At 36.1% G+C, this 23,392-nt stretch overlaps 1 protein-coding gene across 1 annotated transcript; it reads left to right on the top strand.

Moving 5' to 3' along the window:
* Positions 1–216: 216 nt before the first annotated feature.
* LOC143424591 (cadherin-23-like) lies at positions 217–18,362 on the top strand. The gene is made up of 24 exons (XM_076896739.1): positions 217–453; positions 1,682–1,833; positions 4,570–4,950; positions 5,696–5,825; positions 6,345–6,712; positions 7,144–7,282; positions 7,528–7,783; positions 8,035–8,309; positions 8,753–9,078; positions 9,667–9,982; positions 10,665–10,934; positions 11,263–11,563; positions 11,835–12,030; positions 12,137–12,294; positions 12,746–12,927; positions 13,034–13,257; positions 13,344–13,532; positions 13,758–14,051; positions 14,726–14,965; positions 15,124–15,309; positions 15,703–15,839; positions 16,413–16,804; positions 17,450–17,714; positions 18,140–18,362. Exons 1-24 carry the CDS (start codon positions 252–254, stop codon positions 18,252–18,254), a joined length of 5,694 nt encoding a protein of 1,897 aa, XP_076752854.1. The 5' UTR covers positions 217–251; the 3' UTR covers positions 18,255–18,362.
* Positions 18,363–23,392: the final 5,030 nt, after the last annotated feature.

Genomic DNA, 23,392 nt, shown 5'->3' with positions numbered 1-23,392 from the left:
AAAAAAAAAAAAAGACTAACTACCATGACTATAATTTTAAAGAACAAGTGACTATAAGTACCATATTAAAATGTGATATTTCATACACATATGTACCTACAACTAGTTAAATAAGCCAATAAATAACCGAATGTATTTCTCATTCAAGGATTCAACGTCCCAATACGATCCTCAGCATCGTCAGCGTCGAATACATCTCCATTCGACAGGGGGAAGTTAATCATGTCAGTTAACCAACGTCTACTCCAAAGATGACCTTGACGGAGCCTGTGATCGCGTTTTCGTGGTTATTGCGATCCTACAAGAGGCGTCGATTCAAGCCCGGATGGTTGGCTTTCATCTTCGTCTGCCTTTTGGCGAGCTGCTCCGCCAGGAACAATCCGCCACGGTTCTTGATCGACGGTCAAACGGAAATCATTCTGAGGCTGAAGGAGGGCACCGACACACCAGTTGGTAAGGGCATGTGCCATTACGCGCCATCTGTTTTCACGCTGCGCGCGCGAAACAGGACGCATTACGCTTATTAATGTTTAATTAGAGCGCATTTTCCTGCGTTTTTAACGAACAACCAGGTGAGACCAGTGTGTATGGAGTTGCCAAGGTAAAATTGCAGAACAGAAGTACACTTCGCGGGTTTTGTTCACACGTAGCAGAGGGGTGAATCCCGATAAATCGTTCCCTGCAAGAATTAATTAGAGGATAGTCCTCGTTTAAGCGATAATATCTGTTAAAGTTAAGATAAAAATTGATTTAAATGTTAAATTAAGGTTGAGATTCGTTTGGGCTTGCGTTGAAATTAAGTAAAGGTTAGAGTGAGACACATCTGAGATGAGAATCTGAATTGGAATAAGATTGTTTATATAATATATAGCTTTAGATAATTCCATTAGTTCAAGGTAGTTTAAAATTTTTATAACACTTTGCTATTGTTAAAAAACAATATTTTTATCTCACTTTATTTTTGTTACTTATATGTTATTTACAACAATTTTGAGAATCATTGGTTCACTGTCCGTTTCTTCATTAATATGCTAAAATTTACGTACACACTGGCGGGATACACCAACATTAAAGGTGCAATGAGTAACAAAAATCTACGTACGCCACTGTTAATAGACAGAGATGAATGAAGTTTGCTGTTGAAAAGCGTTTTACACAGGAACGTACAATTATACGGTGAGAAAGGAACGTAATTTCGCACGGATAATCTGTTGCTAGCTGAACTGTTGCCTGGCGCTGTGATTCACTCTGCGCAATCAAAAGTGCACGCCGTTATTGTTTACACCGAAGAGAACGAGCATGGATATTCTATTCATATTTCTAACTTTTCAAATTTCCCATATTACGAACAGGAATAAAAACCCTGACCATTTTACAGGCACTGATTAATTTCTTAGGAAAAGTTAGCTTTATTTTGAAAAAAATAACGTTCTATATTTCCATATAAAAATACAGAGAAAGAAAAAGAGACAAAAATATTTAGTTAATGGACAGTGCAATCGTTGTTAAGAAAAAAGTCGCAGGATACTGCGTGCAGCTTTGCACGCGCCATCTTGTAACGCTTGCAAGCCTGCACGCGCTGGTCACAGTCCAATCAACGTTTCAGCACGTTTCAATTAATTACGCCGTTCGTTCGACGGTGTATCGCGTTGCTATCTGCGTCGACTGGTTTCTGTTGCAGGCAGTTTAATTTACAGGCTTCGCGGCGCCGATCCTGACGGTGACAGCCTGACGTTCGGCGTTAGAGATCAACCTGGCAGCGACGTGATCCGGGTCGAGAATTTTAGCCCAAACGAGGCCAATATTTACCTGAACAAATTGCTGGACAGAGAGGTAATTTCTCCGCAGGACGGTCTATTTCGTAGCAATGATTCCGTGCCACTGCGCACAATGGCGGTCCAGCGAAATCGCATCGAACATCCCGAGAAACATTCAGTTTTGTTCTTACCTTTCAGTGGTCTGGATACTGTTACAGATGTTTTTGTTAGCGGTGAAAAAGTCAGGCGATTAGAATGCAACTGTGGTTGCTCGAACTTAGCGATGGAAAGAAGAAAGCAATGCTTTATGATTGAAAGAAGAAAGTAGTACTTTGAGTATTGTTGGTGTCTAAAGATGGTTCGAAGAGTTACGCTTGTGATACTGTAAACGCTTGAAAAATTGTGCTTGTGGTATTGTAGACACCTAAAAGCGCTTAAAAAATTGCAATGCGACAAAAACATGGAGAATAGAAAGAAAAATTTGAATATTTTTAATATTACTAAATTTGTTTGCTTTTCATTGCGCATAAAACTTGCATTTTTTGTATTCGAGTGTTACTGTCGCGAAATTCGATTTTCCCTGCTCTTCACGGTAGTCTCAAGTTACGTTTCGAAGCCTTATAGTGATCGAAATCAACTTGTATAGCTTGAATACATTGCAACTAAGAAACCCTCGCAATAGGGGTGGTTTGAGCGGTACGTTTGCGATCCTACGATCCCGTAATCTGATCTGGTTTGTACTAACATTGTGAATTCACTTTCTATTATTTTATAGTTCTTTTTGCTGTTCCTAAAGGTCATTAAATTAACCCTTTGCACTTCGAATTATTTCTCAATTCTATTGCCAACTTTCTACTATTCCAAGAGTTTTATTTGAAATTTACTTCAAAGAACAGTTCCTCGACTGTTACTTGCAAATAATTTTTTTTAATAATTACATTAAATATAGCTCTCGAATTTTGTTGTAATTTATATATGTGGAACCTATATTTGCTTAATATTTACAATATCTTATAGTCTCTCCTCGACTTCTCACATGTAACGTATAGGAAAATGAACGAGAGAAAGCATATTCAAAATGAGAGTATTGTTTCTAAGTGCAATGACTCTGTAATAGCTGCGACGGACGTGCATTAACTGCATTAAATGCAATCGAGTTATGTCTATTACCGAAACATTCGCCTTTGGATTCACTCAAGTGTGTATTGCAGCACGCCAGTATCTTCTTATTTACGAGATTCTAGACACAAAGTGCTCGTATATTAGTGAGACATTAAATATATATAACTAAATCTAAATTAGCGTTACTTTCTAATTAATCATTCGATTCATAGACGACGAATTAAAAACGTGTACATTTATATATTTCCATTATTTATCTCAATCACAATAACGTAACAAAAACTATGGTCTCCACAAATAAGATTGTTGCAATAGTCGCAAACGTATTTTCCCTTCAGCGTTCCTTACATAGACAAAAAATGCAAATTCTGCGTTTGTTTCATGGAATTTCAGTCATATCTTCTGTACTCTCTTCAATACTCAAAATATTTTCGATATTTTTGTCACTAGACATTCGAATATCAGACGACAAACGTGATAGCAAAACTCGAAAAGTAACAAATGTACAACTATGCTAGTCACCTTCGCATAACTCATTTTATTAACTATGAAAGTACCATGGGTGAGATAGTATAAGCATTAATTATATTTTCTACCCTTTTACTAATATCCTTACAGAAAGTATTTCCACTTGAAAACACCTACGCATAATAACACCCTCTTCGTTCGTAACTACCGATCGCGTAACAACAGTGATCATTTCAAACACGCGAGCGTTCAAAGATAGCGGAAAATAGGAAAACTCATAACGTAGAATCGCTTATTTCTGCATACTTACATTCGTTTCTTCACCGTTTCCACGCCTGAGTAGTCCTCGCTATTCGAACATCCTCCGCGCACGATATGCTCGATCGCGACAGCGACAATGTTGAAGCCATTAAAGAGAAACGTGGCAGCGATCTGAGGATGCGTACAACCACCGATCTACGCTGAATCTGCTCGTGAAAGTTATTATTTTGTCATCATCGTCCCTCGTAAACGTGACCGTTCGCGTGCTAGTTAATTTCCTGTTCAGAAATATCGCATGTCCTTTGATTATCGGTTCGAAGTTACGCGTACCCCTATGGAGATCGCTGAGACTATTTCAGAACAATTCAGACGAGGCTGGCATTTTCCAGACGACAGGTTGCTCGCTTCTTATCCAGCATTCGTGATCGTTTCGCGCTTTCCATTTACTTTTTTTCATGTTCAACGTGTACCGTTGTACGTAGCAATTTTATTAATCACTGATTTTCTTCAGCCTCATAGTACGATTTAAGAAAAATGTTCGCTCGGTGCATTATCAATGTTGTGATCTAAGGAAATCGTTCCCTCGGTGCATTATTAATGTACATTTACAATCTATTTTCAGATGATAGAAGGAAACCGCGTATTAAACCAAAATGGCGCAATCTGCGGAAATCGATCGCTTTATACGGTTTTGCAATCATGTAGGAAAGTAACAAGACGTGACACACCTTATCTGACGATTCGCATCGAGTTTAACACTGTTTCTCTTTTGATACCATCGATCTAAGTTTAGAAGCGACAATTTATCACTCGAAAAATAAAATTAAATAAAATTTAATATTATTGAAAGTAACGAAGAGAAAATTGCAATTTTCTATGTTACTTAAATTTACTAAATGTAGTTTTCGAAAACTAGAATGAGTGTAAATTGTAGAAAGTAATTAGTAATTGGTTTCTTCAGGCAAGGGACGAGTACGCGTTAGTATTGACTCTGACAGACGGCCGTTTGGGGGATGGAAATTTCATCACGCAAAGTTTGCTGCTGCTGGTGGAAGACGTGAACGACAACGTGCCAATTTTCCGACCGCATCCAACTTCGGTGACGCTGCGGGAGGATTCGAGGCCTGGCATTTTGGCAACAGTCGAAGCGACGGACGCGGATTTGGGGGCACACGGACAGGTGGTTTACTACCTGCAAGAACTTGACGGCGACAATGACGTGTTCACCATTTCTACCGTTAATGGGAAAGGTGTCATCCGCCTCGTGGGTCACCTGGATTACGAGAGGAAATATTTGTACCAGCTGCGAGTTCTCGCCATCGATCGAGCGATCAATGAAAAGGTTTACGTTTTACTTTGGTACAGAGTCAGAAAATGGAGGAGAAATGGTACAGTTGGTTGAGTACAGAAATTTTGCAATTTTTGTATCAGGAAAAATCATTTTGGACAGTTTAAGAATAACAATTTTGTATCAATTTGAATATTTAATTGAAAGATCTTTGTAAAGGTAAGAAAAAAAAGAAAATTTGCTTACACTAAACAACTTCAAATTCTTGCAAATAATTTTATGTAATTTTTGCTATATAATATCACTTACTATACTTAATTTTTATTCATATATTATAATCATAGATTAATACAAATACAAAAAAGTTACATTTTAAAATACTATGCATTAAAGTATTAAAAATAATTCAATCGAAATGAACACATAAATATTCTTAAAAGTTCATCGACCTTGTATATTTTAGAATAAATATAAATAAATTTACTTACTGTCATTGTTCGCTTTAACCACATTGAACTTACTATCGCAAGCATGGAGGTGCCATTAAAATTCAATAGAAGATAGAGCCCTCATAACGTGGCAAAAGCTATCTTTACTTACGTTAATTCCTGTATAATACATCAAGGACAATGAGAATGCTTCTTGTCAGTTGAAATAAATTTAGGTCATGTTCAAAAGTGACGACACAAATCGTGATAGCTTTTACTTTTTACACATATGCAATCTATCTAATAAATATTTTTAAAATGTAGAGGCACAAGAACATTTCTCAAGTTACCTTCGTTCGTAATTATTTCAGGTAAATACAGGAACAACCGCGATACTCGTCAAGGTTCAGGACGTGGAGGATCAACCTCCAGAATTCATAACCATGACGCCTGTTGTCAGGATCAGTGAAAATGCTAGGATAGGCACGTCAGTTCTCCAAGGTCAGTAAACTTACCACCAACATTTGGTATTATTAAGAAATACTTTTATTTAATTTACGTATAACTATAAATGTAATTAAAAAGTTGCATACATATAGGTACCATACATAAAGGACGTATAAAATGTAACGTCAAGTCAATATACATAGTTATCCACATAAATAGCCATTTAAAAGGTTGCCTTTGATATTATATCCTATTCAAATGATACCCCGTTTAAAAAATTAAGCTGACGATCTTTTCGAGATGGATTACAATTAAATTATTCTCACTTAAAAACAAAGCAAACCTTACTGAAAACATTTTGCCATATTGAAAGAAACAATTACATTTATAGATAAATATATCTTTATATACTTCACTGAACAAAAATTCAATATTACATAGACGTCTAAATGCCTCTATCAGTCACTGTGCCTGATAACATAATTACAATATAACATGTATACATAATTTATCGTAATTATTACTAATCATCAATTATTAAAATTTACAACTATTCGTCCCATAATTTTGCAGTTCGCGCGGTGGACGGTGACAAGGGGATAAACAATAAAGTGACGTACAGCATCAGCCAAGGTCCGAAGTATTTGTTCGACATAGACGCGACTTCCGGTTTGGTGTTCACCAGGGACCAGTTGGACCGCGAGGCGGAGGAAAACGCGGACGGCACGTTCGTCTTGGAGGTCACCGTGAAGGAGGTGTCGAACATGGTACCCGCGCCATCGGTTTCGACCGAGGTCACCATCATCCTGATGGACGTGAACGACGAGACGCCCAAGTTCCGTAGCGCGAGATACAGCGCCGAGATAAACGAGAACGCGCCGTACAATACCCCGGTTAACTTCATGGGGGATGCGATACCGGAAGTTTACGATCACGATTTGGTGAGAAGCAGACGTTGTAACATTTCACGTGACCGTTGCGAGGCATGGGAGCTTCGCGATGGGCTCCTGGCCGTTTCAATTAAACTCGAGGGAGTCTGTCTAACGTCCTTGATTTGCACGAGATGCTGAGGTGGTTCGGTTAACCACCAAAAGAACTTTGAATGTTTGCTTTTTGTATTGGATTTGGGCACAGAAATTTTTCTTTTAATTTGCCTTCGATTAGCAATTAAAATTAGACATTTTTCCATACATATACATTAGTATCATTTGTATTTATTGATTAAATAACAGGAGTGATCGCTGAACTTTTACTTTTATTATTATTGAAATAATGGTGAAGGTTGTAAAAATAGTATCACAATTATTTTAATCAATTTTATGTTTAAAACTTGTAATTAGATGCAATTTGTTTACGATAAACGTATTTACAGGGAACAAATGGTACGTTCAGAATGTTCATCGAAGGCGACGATGGAATATTCGATGTAACTCCTTCTAGAGGAATTAACGAAGCTCCATTTTTAATACGTGTGAAGAATTCCAGCAAACTTGATTTTGAAACCAGATCAAGTAATTATTATTTTTCTATCATAACAATAAAACATGATTGTACGATTTAATTTAGAAAAATAGCTCAAGACAGACACATTCTATAGGTACACACTGTAAATCATTTCACTAATTTTAGTATTTGCCAATTTTGCTTTCAATCCACCAAATTTTTCACGTAGATTATAAATGTTGCTACAGTAAATATAGCAATAATTACATTTCACATCTTATACTTATGAAAATTGAATGTTTTCTAATTGTAGAGGTGAATTTTACATTGATCGCGAAGGAAGTGGTAACCGTAGCACCGAAACAAAGCAAAGTGCCAGTAGTTGTTTTTATAAAGGACCAGAACGATAACTATCCGGAGTTTACGAAGGACATCTACGAAGTATCGATTCCTGAGAATTGCGCCCTTGGAACCACAGTGGCATGGGTGCAGGCGCTGGACGAGGACAGTGAGAATTTTGGTACACGTGGGATCAGATATACGAATTTGGGTGGCAGCATCGCGCACGCGTGAGTTCAACAATTATTTAATTGTTGAAAAGAGCAGAGCAATATTTATTTAAATAATTAAAATAATTTTGTACACTGCATTGCATTGATATACGTAATTTTATGCTTGACAGAATTTCTGCTATCTTCGAAAACGTATAGTCAATTACAGTTTTGTAATTTTCAATTTTCCTTTTGCATTATCATAAATATAAAGAAAACTTATATTTTTAATTAAATGAGACCTTGCAATCTCGTTTTCTTCGCTATAGGTTATCAATGGACCCTGTGACTGGTGTGATCACAGTCAAAGAACCGGGACCAAGTTTCGATCGAGAATTAGTATCACGACATTACTTAACCGTTGAAGCACGAGATGATCTTGGGAAAGGGAATCGCAACACTGCCCAATTAATCGTGAACGTGTACGACATTAACGATAACGCTCCCATATTTCTACAGAATAAGTACGAAGCAGTGCTTCTGGAGAACGAGGACCATTTTGAATCACCAGTAATCGTCGAAGCGTTTGACATCGATTTGAATGGTACTAAACTTCTTTTGGTGCATGCGATGAACTAAGATTGATAACAATTAAGATGAATAACCATTAATTTACTCTTTCACGTTAGCCATTATTAAACGAAGTAAAATTCGTTACACAAGTTGAAAGCATACCTACTATTTCTCAATTAATATTCAGAATGAAAAATTCGAAATTCATGTGGCACGTTTAATCATTTCAAACTATTAACGACGATGAAGCAACAATGAATCTTGCGATAAGAAATAGAGTCTTGAAAATGAGTAACGAAGGAGACCTATCGATTCGAGCGTCATTATAAGCTGTTTTTGAAAATTAATTTACCACTCACTTAGAACCATGAAAAGAAATAGAGATCACCTTCGCATAATTTATCACAAGAGCGAATCTAAATGTTAAAAAAAAATCAGAAACGTTATCAATAACTCTCGTGAAACTTTCCACAGGTACTGAGAATAGCAAGGTGGTCTACGCGTTGGTGTCCAGCGAATTTTCGCAGAATTTTACCATCGATTCGAAGCGAGGTGTGATCACCCCGACGGCGCCCTTAGATTACGAGGCGTTGCCTATCAGTCAAGGGCACAAGGAAACGTCCGTGCGTCCATTGAGATTGTCTGTACGAGCCAGAGATATGGGAGCACCGAGTTTGAGTTCAGACGCACCGTTGATTATTTACCTGAAGGACATCAATGATAACCCGCCCGCATTCGAGAGGACGTTGTACAAGAGGAGCATTCCTGAGGACCTTCCTGGAGGTACCAGCGTAATTCAGGTACCAATAATCATATTACGTGTTAGAATTATTATCTGCAATCGATTTGAATATGGAACCGTAAGTTTTGAACATTGTACACCTATTTTAACTTTTGAAATTGTTATTTTTATTTCTCTCGAATGAAATAATATTCAGTTAATTTCAATGATTGCGTTTATTATAAAATTGAATGAACTGCTAAACTAGATAGGTGTGCTAAGCATTGATTACGGTGATATTTGATTTCATTCTTGAATAATCTATACATTAAATTAGATATTCTCTTCATTTTTCATAAATAATTTCATCTTAAGATATTCTACTTCCCACACATAAAATTTAGAAAACCTGAATTCAATTCATTTCTCCCTTAACATTCTCACACGCGGAATGTCAATGGCAAGATTTGATTTCTTGCAAAATATACAAAAATTTCTACTTTATAATTTAAAATTATCTTTAAAAAAAAATGGAAAATGTAGCCAAACTAGATTTGAGAATGTAGCCAAACACTATCCTTTTCTCGTGAAATCCAGGGTAGATAATTTACGATCCACTCTCGTCTTGCATGAAAACGATAATAACGAAACGTTATCTTTGTTGCAGGTGAAAGCATGGGACAAGGATCTATCTTCGCCCAACAACAAACTGGTTTATCGAATTCAAAGCGGCGCGGGTGACAAATTCGTGATTAGCCCTGAAAAGGGTGTGATCAGAGTCGCGCCAGGCTCAAATCTAGATCCAGACCTGACCTCACCAAAAACTACGAGGTACAGCTTGAACGTGATCGCGATCGACAGTGGAACAGAAGTCCAAAGAACAGCTGAAGTGCTCGTTAACATTACTATCATAGATGTTAATAACAAACCACCAATTTTCATCGAGCCTGGCACAGTAACTATCCGTGAGAATACACAGGTGGGTACAAGTTCAATGAAACGTGCGTTGAATGGTAAAATAGGGGAAAGATTCAAGGGAAAGATTTCATTGGTGTCGACTAATCATCTTCCTTTGCATTTCGTTTTTCTGTGAATTCATATGCATTTGGCAACCAGTTGTCCACATCTGTGATAACATCCAAGAAGTTATCAGTTCGAGTCAAGATTTATTTCATTTTTTCTGACACGTGCCAACTAGAGGTTTCACATTTTACTTTCGTTTCATTTGTTTCGTTGTTGCATTGTTCAAGTCAAGGTGTCTTTAATTTATTGCTTGCTATGGTCGAAAGTTAGGGCACGCAGAATTCACGTATGCATCACTCGAGGGTGCACTTGGTACCTGCGGTTGACTGAGCATTTGGAGAGTGGACTTTTACCATTTCTACGCAATTTTTATCCACAAATTACCTTCAACGTCTACTCCTCTCACTCAGAAATTTCGTAAAATTGCAACACGCGAATTAGCTTGTTTTAACGAGAAAAGGACATATCCAATAGACACTTTCGCTATGATATCTAAAGTTATTTCCATTCGGTTGTTAAAGATCACTGGCATTGGACAGATACAGGTTTACAAGTAGTTATCGAGAAATATAGTTTGCTAAAAACTTAAACGTATCTATGCGATTTGTACTATCTAATTATTAATGCTATTTTATTAGGTAGGCGCGTATGTGCATCGCGTTGTGGCTAATGATCCGGACATAGCGCCGATACTGCGTTATCGAATCGATCCGAATTCCTCGGAGGCAAGAAACGAGGAGGGAACACTAATTAAGATCCAGGAATATGATTATTTATCCGCTTTGGAACTGAATGCCCTCGATGGTTTGCTGCGAGTTGTCAAGCTACTCGACAGAGAGCGAGTGGAAACGATAAGGTTGGGTCTCGTTGTCGAAGACTTGGCCGCGATTAAAGGGGTGCAGACTGCATCTGGTTAGTATGCTTTTATTTTAATATATTACAAGTAAGTATACCAAATGGAGAATATCTTCTTTTAAATATTTCTTAACATCCACATTTATAATTTTATTAAGTGACGTATTGAAAGTTAGTTGATCACTCTGTGATATTTTGGAAATATATTTGCGATTTATTATTATTTTATATACGCTTTTGTGCCTGTGTGTTATTTCTTTGAGAAAGCATATACTTACTAACAGTTATTTTTTAATTTCTTTGAAATTAATTTCTCAATATTTTGTCAGATGTATTCACAGCATAAGAAATCCCTTCGAATCTGTCTAAAACTTCGTATTTTCAGCTACCTTGAATATAATAATCGAGGACGAGAACGACAACAATCCAAGATTTCGAAGACCATTCTACAGGCGATCTGTGACAGAGAATAGTAAAAATGGTGCTAATATCGCAAACATTGTGGCTGACGATGCGGACAAGAATCGCAGTATTACGTATTCATTGGAAAGCCCCAAAGAGCTGGCGGATTTAGTTCATCTTGACTCAGAAACTGGTGAAATGGTCGTTGCGAATAAAATCGATAGGGAACAATATTCCTGGCTCAATTTAACAGTTCGTGCCACTGATTCGGGCATTCCACCCAGGTAGACTCGCTTCTCTTCATTTTCCATTAAACTAATCATCTGGTGTTTGTGTCATTCACTTGATGATTTTTCTAGTCTCAATGTTCAGTATCAATTTAAGAAATGTAACTTTTTATTTTAACCTTTTATGCTAAAAAAATTGTTCTTCCACACAAATTCATATTTCATACAACCATAAACCAATTAATTAACTTAGAATTCATTTTCTTCGATTTCGTCGTTTTCAATAGTGGTCTTATTTTATTGCTGCAACTGAATGTTTTATTCATAGATCGAGTCTTTCTGAGGTGTACATACAAGTGTTGGACGAAAACGACAACAATCCGTACTTTGTGTCCGATATTAGCAATTTGACTGTAATGGAGAACGCGAAGATTGGCACAGAAATCGCTACCATTCAGGCGAAAGATTCCGATAGCGGGGATTACGGGAAGATTACATATTTGTTGGATAGAATGTCGTCCCAGGCAAGTTTGCAGGTTTATTTTGTAAATTATTGTACGGTTTTTATGGATGTGAAAATTAAATTAAGGAGATAGAACAAATTGACGGTGGAAATATTTTACGAAACAGGGAACGTTTGCTATACATCCGGAAACAGGTGCTCTGACAGTGGCCGATTCAATTGATTGGGAAATTAAACAGAGCTATGTTTTAGTCATCGAAGCTTGGGATAACTATCAATTTGGTTATACAGCTGGCGAGTCGAGGAACGCGTTCAAACAAATCCAGTAAGTTGTTTTACTTCAATGATTTATAGTTGTGCTTACAGGATTAGATTAGGTGCTTACAGATTAGGATTGAGAATTAATAATTCACTCTATCAAAAGCGATGCTGACTTAGAAATACTATTTCCATTGAACAATATTAGTATTTATTTTAATCTTCAATAGTTTTCTTTTTTACATTTAGCAACATTTCAATTCACTTTCACAGAAGAAATTTTAATTTCTTTAAGTTAAAAAAAAAAAAAAAAATATATATATATATATATATATATATATATATATATATATATATATATATATTACTAATTGTTTCAGGTATTTTTTAAGAAGCTAGAACGTTGATATTATATTGCAATAATTTTGTTATCATTTCTAATGTATCAATTAAATGAAATACAATATAGGATACAAATGAGTTGGAAGAATTTAGAAAAATATTTTATGTTTTGCAAGGGTTACAGTAACCGATGTCAACGACAATCCGCCAAAAATGGACGTACCATCAACGTGCGTTACCATATCAGAGTTCCACGACGTGAAAGATCTAATCTTTGTCATCAAGGTGAAAGACGCGGATGATCCAACGACGCCAAATGGCCGCGTGAAAATTCGAATTCTCTCCGGGAACGAATTAGGTCGTTGCTCTATTAAAAAGAACGCATCAAATAATTAACTATAAAATTCATCCGCGTAGTATCAACCATTAACGATGATAATTTACGTTGAATTACGCTTGATTAGGTTTGTTCATACTGGAACAGTCAGACCATTGGACGGCGAACATAAAATCGTCGCATTCGCTTCGAGGAAAATTTGGAAATTATTCGTTGCACTTGGAAGCTCGAGACCTTGGCAATCCTCCTAATAAAGACACATCTGTACTGAACATCTGCGTGACTGATTACAACGATAATCCGCCAGTCTTCATCAACCCTCAGCATAATACAACAATTCGAGTGGCAGAGGTGAATCTCAGTCTACACGAATACGCGTTCTTTTCATTCTTTGTTCCAAAGTATTGTCTTTGTTATTTTTCGCGTACTATTTGCAGAACGTAACCGTTGGCACTGCGATTATACAAATCGAAGCCAGTGATGCGGACACTGGTCCAAACGGTGACGTCCATTACCGTTTGAAACAGGACTTGGCTGGCCATTGGAGGAGTTTTCACATTGACGAGACGACTGGGATTGTGTCATTGAAACAACCGTTGGACAGGGAGACGCAAAAATTGTACGAGGTACTTTGAAACTCAACAAAATTAAAAAAAAAAATTGTAAAATTTGTAAAAATGTAGATCTCGTGTGCCATTTCTCTTTTAATTTAACACGCGATTATTACAAAAATATAGCACGCGTTAAGTTTAGATTGAAAACAAGAGAATCTCACGAATAACAGAGATACGTTTAATTCTCTGTGAAAAATCGCCAGGAAGTAATTATTATTTATTACTTCTCGTCTGTAGATCAGAGTGGAAGCGTACGATTTGGGTACCCCAACGCCACTCAGCTCGGATTTAGATCTGATTATTTATGTACGAAACATAAACGATTTCGAGCCTCAGTTCTTGGTGAATATTTTCAATATTAATTTTACGGAGGAGCAATCTCCTGGATCGGAGAGAGTGCAGCTGCCGGAAACCGTAGACAGAGACGAACTCGATGATCTTGGCGATCCTCCCACCCAAGTCTGTTACTTTATAATTAGCGGCAACGACGATGGATTGTTTATCCTTGACATTTTTAAACACGAATTGACTGTGAGTATTAATATTGATATAAGAATGGATGAGGATACTTCAACACTTGTATTCGTAGTTATTAACAAATGAAATAAGTGTACAGTGAGAAAAAACATATAGGCACATAAAAATATTAATCACGTAAGAGAGCACGTAAAAGAAAAGGTTTTTTGTATATTTTAAGGAAATTTATAACGAGTGAATCCGATATTTTACTTGACAGCTTTTTACTATATCTCCAATAGTTTAATTACTCTGTTCTCAAAGTATTTGTCGACTTATAGTTCTTACAATAGTACTTGTCTAAGCGAGTTGTACTATCTTTTAGATTTTCAAATTCCTTATGCAGTATTAATGAAATCAAAATTGTTAGATTTTATTATTTTAGAATATTCTTTCTATTCACAATAACAATTTTTCTCTGGTTTATATATTTTTACGTTCACCATAGTACTATACCTCTATTTCTTTTTTTTTTTTCTTAGTTGTATGCATATTCGCTACTTTTTTAGCAATTTACTATATCACAACAGTAGTAATGTTGTGAAACAGAAGAAGAATACATTCATCAATTAATTAAATGGATAGTTGTATTACTCTTTTTACTTATGAGAGCACAAGTTCTACACTCAACTAATTACCTAATTGTTAATCTTTTGTTATTCGTCTGTATTTTGAATGAATCGTTTCAGACTGCCAAAACGTTAGACAGAGAGCAGCAAGAGCAACATTTGTTAATAATAAAAGCAACGGAGGATTGCAATACCGTTCCAGCAAACGAAACATTCTTCGACGAAACAAACGATACTACGTTGAGAGTCATCATACACGTGACTGACATAAACGATAATCCACCAAAGTTCGTTAGCAAAATATTCACAGGTGGTGTCACCACTGAGGCTGATTTTGGCACGCAATTCATGCAAGTAAAGGTGAAATATCAAAATGTTCAGTATACTAATTTAAAAGAAACGTAGTTCAACAGAAATGTATCAACATTTACGTTACAGTAGATACTAAAATGTTATAATTTCTATTATAATATTTTAATTTCCATGTAAGTAATTTATGTAAGTAATTGTTACTACAGGCTATCGATTTGGACGCAGATGAAAATGCCATAGTTAATTATTACCAAGTTGGTAAAATGCACATGACGTTAACAGAGGGTTTAGACGGTATCGAGTTACAACCATTTTTGGTTAACAAACTTTCTGGGGTAGTGAGCTTGAATTTCGATCCTCAGAGAGGGATGAAAGGGTATTTCGATTTCATGGTAGGTGAAGTCGATCTTTTACAATTTTATAACTTAATATTGCAATACATTATTACATTTCTAAACGAGCTATTTAGCAGCAGAATTTAATGATAATCATCGTTTAAACGATATGTGATAACACAAGTGCCATTAATATCAATCGCTCTCAATCGAAAGATTTCTTACTTCGATATCTAATTTTGACAAAGCATATCGTCAATTACATCGATACTCTGAAATTGTAATCTATTTAATATATATAACTTGCAACTATTTCAAATTAGTATATTATAAAAAAATGTTAGTATTGTATTTAATAGATATTAAGGAGATCAATAATAAATTTGGAGAAAAATATTTATCTATCCTTAGCAATATATTATGCTACATTTTATTGATTTTCACGAATAGGTATTAGCGAATGACACGCATGGTCTGCAAGACACAGCAAGGGTGTTTATTTATTTATTACGAGAGGATCAGAGGGTGCGTTTCGTACTGCGGCAGCATCCACCGGAAGTTCGTAACAGAATAGAGGTGTTTAGAGAGTGAGCATTTAATAAATTTCTTTGCAATCATAAATACACACTCAGTTATTCCTTACAGTAATTATTAATTACATATATAGCTGTCAGTCACAGTGTTATACATAAAAAATGTAAAGACTTCGTTTGCACGATTGTTTCATATTATTTCTAATTCACTATGCAGAATAAGTCTACTGCCTATACGAAGTAAAATTAAAAAAAGGAAACAGAAATTGTAGAGGAAGATTAGACTTTATTTTATTAACAATCTGTATCATTCTGCGTTCTGATTTTTACGCTAGTATACGTATACAATTGCAGAGTGCAATTATGTCTGTTTTCTATATAAAAATCTGTGATTTTCATTCAAGATATTTTCAAATTTCTATGTTTTCCACTATTACATTTAAACACATTTCTATACATTTCTAACAGTTTATTATATAATATTATATATCATACCATACCAAATTATATACCACTACGACTCTCAGCTTCTCAGCCTGCAGAAAATTTCTATACTTTCCTTATTACACCAATAAAGTGTAATTTATGCAAAAGTTTCTCAAACACTTTTACGGTGACCATTTTTAGAATACTAGGGAACGTGACTGGAGCGATAGTTAATATCGACGAGTACAAAATCCACGAGAACCACGACGGTTCCGTCGACAGGACGAAAACCGACCTGTACATGCACCTGGTGAATCGTCGGGACAACTCCATCCTCGAAGTCTCGGAGGTTCTCGAGCTAGTCGACAGGAATATAGAGAAGCTCGATACTCTGTTCAAGGAATTCAACGTCCTCGACACGCAACCAGCGCAATACCAGCCGATTGTTCAATACGAGCAGGCGGGCACGACGTTTTGGCTTCTGACATTGACCTTGTTCCTGGGTGCGCTGCTGATACTGTGCATAGCTCTCTGTCTGTCGCAAAGAGCGTCCTTCCGGAGGCAATTAAAAGCGGCGAACGCCTCTCCCTTTGGTAAACACCTATCGAAACTAGATTCTCTTTACTGATTAACTGAATTATTAGTTTTACATCAGGGCTCGAGGTAATATTGTATGCACAGAAAAAGTACTAAGAAGCTTCATTTTATTGTTGGATATTTATCGCTTCATACTTTGTGATGGTGTAATGTTGTTACAAATTATTGTTTAATTACTGGAATAAATAATGTTTGAAGTTCTACATAGTTTCTCGTGTGATTTAAATTGGACATTTTTTATTATCAAATAGCGAGGTATTTAATTAACATAATAAGTGTACTTGACATATAGACTTATTAATAATTTGAGCTATATAACAATATTGAACTTATGAAGTTTATCAAAATGATAGATACAAATAGCTAATATTAGTAAAATTTTGCAAATAATTATCTGTTCCATTTCTGTTAAACTGTTTATATAGTTTTATTTTGACTTTAAAGATTTTATGCAAACTCTTAATCGTCTTTTCTTTCGATTAACAACGATTAAATAGAATTGAACAACAAATTGCAAATGAAAATTATAATATGCCTATAGTATTGAAGCAAATAATTATGTCATAATTTTCTATGACACGTTAAGGGTGAGGAATGATTGGCATAGCCTTCAAAAGTTAATTTATTCGTTTCTGTCCAAGGGACATCAGACGCAGAATTCATTAGAGGACCTGGACGTGTTCCCAACACGAACAAGCACAGCGTGGAAGGTTCCAATCCCATATGGATGCACGCGTACGAGAATGAATGGTTCAAAAGTGATGAATCCATCAGTCATACATCTGAGAGGGATTCGCTCGATGAAAATGCACTGAACAACGAAGAAATAATGAACGAAGCCAATACAAACCAAAGAAACGAAGACAAACCTTATTATATCGAGCCAAGAGTGTCTTCCATTTCAAGGTAAACTCTTTTTTCCAATTAATTATACATATTAATTCAATTAGCACAGCAGATAACCATTATATAAGTGTTCACGATAAATGTATTAGATTTCTATTCATACAGTATGCAGCTGATAACATATATGTCTTCAATATGAAATATTTTTTATGAAAATCAAATTCGAAAAGCGGATCATTCGAAATTATAATTTTTACGTCGATGCTTGATTATAGTAGCAAAATTGTTTGCTGAAAATTGATCTGCAACACAATATGTGTGACAGATTTTGTATAAAATTTGGAAGAATTTATTTTCCGAGTACAAATCAACAAAAATATATTTTTGGATGTAACGCGAAATGGAATTGGAAAACAGAATTAAAACGAAACGCATGTTATTTTAAGTATTTGCATTTGAAATGCAGTAATCAATTTTACTTGCAGCGCGGAAAGTCTTGCAAACATACCGAATGACTTTCATCGAAGTTCACCGATATACAGGACGCAAAATACAATCGTCAACCCTCTTGGCAAAAAAATAGAAACAACGGAACTGTAACTGAACAACGATGGTAAACATTTGCAATCGAAATATTTGTTACAAGTGCTAGTACATTTACCAACAGATGAGAAGTGTAAATTTAGAAATCGTGTAAATAGTCACACTTCGTACAAGCGATAGTATATAGTATATATTTATTTTGTATTATTGAATCATGATAACAAGTATTTTGTACAATGTAAAGTTTTAATTTATAAACACGGGTGATTACTTTCAATGAATCTCATTTCTTTGAAGTACATTACAAATGACTTCGAGTAAGAAATTTATCGATGATCTCTGCACACCAATATGTTACATACATTTGTACACCTTCGTATTTCTATTGAAAAATAAAAAAACTAACTTTATGATCTTTCCACTTGCTCCATAATTAACAATACAATTACAGCGGTTTTTCGACACTCGTCATTGGATGAGCAACAGCCATACAAGACAAACATACAATTTTCTGCAAGTCCTCATTTCCACCTTCGTTTTCATATAATAGAAGTTCTAACTTGTCTCTAACATCTCAGTGTTCAAGTCACGGCTCCGCCATTTTGGTATCGTTACTTACCAGTCCTCCAGCAGGCCCTGGCGAAACGTTCTCCGCTCTCTTTTCCTTCTCTTCCTTTTTACACATACATTCACCCACGTACTCGCATACATAATTTTGCGTTGCCTATTATAAATGTTTTCTTACTATAGAATGTCTCCTACACATGTGTGATATAAACTATTTCTTGCCTAGAAAATGAAAATGTTTAGAGAGCATCCTCTTCTCATCGAACACTGCTTCAATTTTTGCAGAAAGTCACTAGGACCCTTGACGAACAAAGTTTAAAGGCTTGAGTAACTTATAAAAATTATTCGTAGCGATCATTCGATATCCTAAAGCCTCCCTCACGCATTACCAATAAACCACCCTTCAGATTTCTAAGTATCCACAAGGATTATTCCCACATTAAAACTAAAAAAAGAGAACTCACTACACCCCTGACGAACAAAGCTTAAAGGCTTGAGTAACTTATAAAAATTATTCGTAGCGATCATTCGATATCCTAAAGCCTCCCTCACGCATTACCAATAAACCACCCTTCAGATTTCTAAGTATCCACAACAATTATTCTCACGTTGAAAATAAAAAAAGAAATCAAGGATTGGACATCGTAATCGTAGTCGTTAAAGCACTTTATCGTTTCAATCAGCATCTCTGCTAGTGTAATCTTTAATAAAAGCTTGCTATCATCCCTCAGGGACCGTGGCAACCGACCATTCGTTGCCACGGTACGGGTAGTGGCGCACCCGGGGCCCGAGCCACGTAGAAGAAGAGGTAATCACCTCTTCGAACATTTTGAGCTACACTAGCAGTCAATGGAAACTCTCTGTTGCATTATACACAGTCCAGGATTGATAACAACGCCAGTGTGGCTTCAGCGTCGACATTTCTTGACAAATAAAGAAAGTTCAGCCATTGGAATTTTAGGAATTGTAGGGAGAGACTGAAAGTGGTCGTCACAAGTTTCCAAGTCCTCCCTGATAACACAGAGATAGTCACTATGGGGTTTTAATCGATAATAAGAGAATACGTATTTATATTTAACCATTGGCCAGTAAATATATATACAGGGTGGTATATGACATAAGCTGGACAATGGAAAATCAACTACCTGTATTATATAATTTAAGAGAAAATTTTTACTGAGGAAATTACGATATTTTTTCAAACTTTAAACTGTATTGTTTGTTGTACATTGTTCGCAGAATTGACATGGGTCACTTGAAAGTTTCAGATGGGTAACTTAGTGAACCGTGGGTCATAGATTGCCGACTGATGGCTTAACGAATAGTTATAATTATTAATTTTCTTCTGTAACACTTTTCACTCGCGTTCACAATCTTAGGGCTAGATTAAACTAGACTAAACTAACTTAAACCTAAAGTAGAGACGTGATGACAGAACAACGACGCCACTATTACCTTGAAGCGCTACTACAGGGTAGATTTTGTCAAGGTCGATATATCCTCAGGGATGATACGAGCACTGTCTCTCTGCTACAAGATGGCGCTACATCCAGAGGGAACAAGGGAAAAAAATGAAATCTATTCTAACTTATGCATATATATGCATATTTTACAGATTTATTAATCTGGTCTTGAAAATATAAATTACAAAGTCATTTAATCAATTTTTACCACGTGTTTCTGAGACATAACTTTAAATGTCTTCAGAACATCCACAGGTTAAGTCGCAAAACTTTCATACCTAAAGTGCACACAAATCATGTGCCAATCCTTAAATTCTTGTACTTTTTAAATATTACAATGGTTAACGAGATTCACTAAGACAATAAACTTGAATTAATAAATTAATCAGAGAAAGTAATAAATAGAATTCTCCAAAAGCAGCCAATTATAAGCGACCACAGCATAAACTTGGTTCAAACAGTTTCGTTTCGACTAGAACGGAGCAGAATGTAAAATCGAAGAACACTCGCCTGATCCTGTTCTTAAACAGCAATCGTGTAACAATACCCCACCTATCACTGGTGTACAAGTTACCTGGCCAAGAAGCAATACATAAAAAACCGCTATCTCACGTCGAGTCGCGATAAACTAGAGCGTAAGGTCCGGCATGCAAAGCGAAGCCAAACCCCCGGAACAATCTTCCCGTGTACACGTTTAACTAGGTCGCATAATATTAAAGCGCGACGGTTGTTAACTTTGGTCGAAGCCTGAAGACGCGATCAAGGCGATGCGATCCTCTCGAATGCCTGTGGTAATGAAGTTACTTCGGTTTAAGATAGGGGGAAGAAACTGTTTTACGAGATGGCTATCAGCAAAGGGTGTACCGCCAGGTGGACAAATCGTGCGCGGTATTTTATCGTGGAACAACATTGAAAGAAGAATCTATTGTTTAAATGCAAATTAACCGTACCGCTGACCTCGATAGGTCAGTCACGCTTCTCGTTCGGTCCCTTCTGCCTTTACGAGCTTCTGTTCTGCGTGCGTTTTTTTATTTGACGTTCACCCTTACCTTACACGCCATTGTCCAATTAATCGCTGAGGAATTCGAATCGTATTAACACTGAGGGAGAAGAATTCTACGTGTACATGATTTTGAATGTTGCTGATTGTTGAGTAGATTTTAGGATTTATAGCAATTAATTTTTACATGTTTCTGTTGATGTATTGACCCTTTGCACTCTGTCGAGTGTGACTTGACATTAGTAAATAAAAAAAAGCAAATATAAGTTTTATACGTATAAATTATAATAAAGTTTAAGAGCTATATTTAATATAATTAAACAAAGCATCAGTCGTAGAACTGTCCTTTGAAGTAAATTTCAAATGAAACATAGAATAGCAGGGAGTTGGAATTAAAATTAAAAAATAATTCAGAGTGCGAAGAGTTAACTGTGCAATCTAGACAAGAAAATATTTTCGGTTCTATTGTGCGAAATAAAACTCACTTTTTATATACAAACAATAAACTTTGGTCAATTGTGCATATTACTCGATGATGGTTAAACCTAAAACGTGACTGATATCAAATGTTAAAGGAAGTTTATCATAACAATTGCAATGCTATTTATCTGTGAGAACCGACGATACCTTTTTCGCTAACCCAATATATTATTTACATAATTTCACGTTTCTATACGAGACTCTAAATCTAAGAAAATGATTTCTAAATAAGACTTGTAAAAACGGGACGCAAAAGGTGCGAGTCGAAAGTACGCACGGACGCTTGTAGGTTGGCAGGTAAGGTAGCCGAGGAAACGGCCACCTACACCCTTATCCTATTCCTGAACGTCAGCCTCGCGTGCAACCTTATGCTAATCTCCGTTGGCTGTACAAGCTACTGGTCAGTGTTCGAGTCATTCCCTTGTGCCGCTCCTTTTCAACCCTTCGCCAGCCCAGACGACCTGCGGAATAACCTACTACCGTCCCCGCTAAAATCAATGGCGTGGCGATTTATAATTGATTGAGGATCTCCTCTTGCTCGCCGTTCCATTTGAATTTCTGTCACCTTTATAAACGAGCAAAACGTAGCGTGATTTATGATCATCTATTAACGATACGATGTGAAAAAGAAATTAGAAAAATAGATAAACTAGCAAACTTCAACCCCGTCGAAGCTGACGCACATTAGATATAGTGTACACTAGCTTAGAATTTTTATATCTAACTTAGAATATTAAAATTGTGGCTACAATTGTATGCACGCCTTAGCTTTAAGTATGTTTTGTATAAAAAGTAGTATACAAAGTAGTAGTTTGGATTCTATTTGAAGCATATGACATTGGTTTCTTAAGCAAACGTTTTGTTGTTCTTGGAAGAAAAATCTGAGGTCTGAAGGGGTTAATTGTACAACAGCTATCCTCGTGCGTGTAATGTTCATACTTCCTTTCGAATATTCATTAGATCATTAATCTGTTTTTAAACACTGAGCTGTATCCGCGAGGTGTTCGTAATTTTTGCGTCACGTATTCTAGTAAGTGACAAATAATCGTTATTTCCTAGGGTTATATCGTAGTTAGTGCCAATCCTGTTTCACGGTACTACGGCACTCATGGCGGTGCATTTATTCTGCTCGCAATTTGCATGCCTTGGCTCTGTTTGGATACGTGCTGGAAACTCGCGATGTGCCATAATAATTCCTTCTGCAATTGCTTTCGTAAGTGCGAATACCTCGATAACATTTAAATTATTAGTTGACAAAATTGCATTCAATATGAGAGAAACTGTGATACTTCAAACAGATCTTTTACATAATAGTTTATTGACTTTGATCTTCAAAAGAACAATTTTGCAGATCCTTCTTCATATAGATAAAAGCGTACACTAATGATAACAAATCATAAAACAATACTCGTGTACAGCTACCCAAATTTCCTTAGACATTTCATCAATCAACATTAAAAGTCATATATTTTGAGAACAAATCTTTGTAAAAGTTTTCGATAGATTAACTTGTTCTTGTGATTACGTCGTCACGATGTCGAGAGGCGTACATTTTTACGTGACGACCGCAGCAAAGAAGAAATATGGTGGTCCGTAGCAGCGGCAAAAAGCACATCGTTTCTTATTTTTCTTTGCATGCATACTTAGTTTAACAAATTTCCTATCGAACCCAATCCAATCAAATC

The sequence above is a fragment of the Xylocopa sonorina genome, chromosome 6 (assembly GCF_050948175.1).
Source record: "Xylocopa sonorina isolate GNS202 chromosome 6, iyXylSono1_principal, whole genome shotgun sequence".
NCBI classification, from domain to species: domain Eukaryota; kingdom Metazoa; phylum Arthropoda; class Insecta; order Hymenoptera; family Apidae; genus Xylocopa; species Xylocopa sonorina.
Note: the sequence above shows the minus strand (reverse complement) of the source record. Positions and strands in the feature narration are given on the sequence as shown.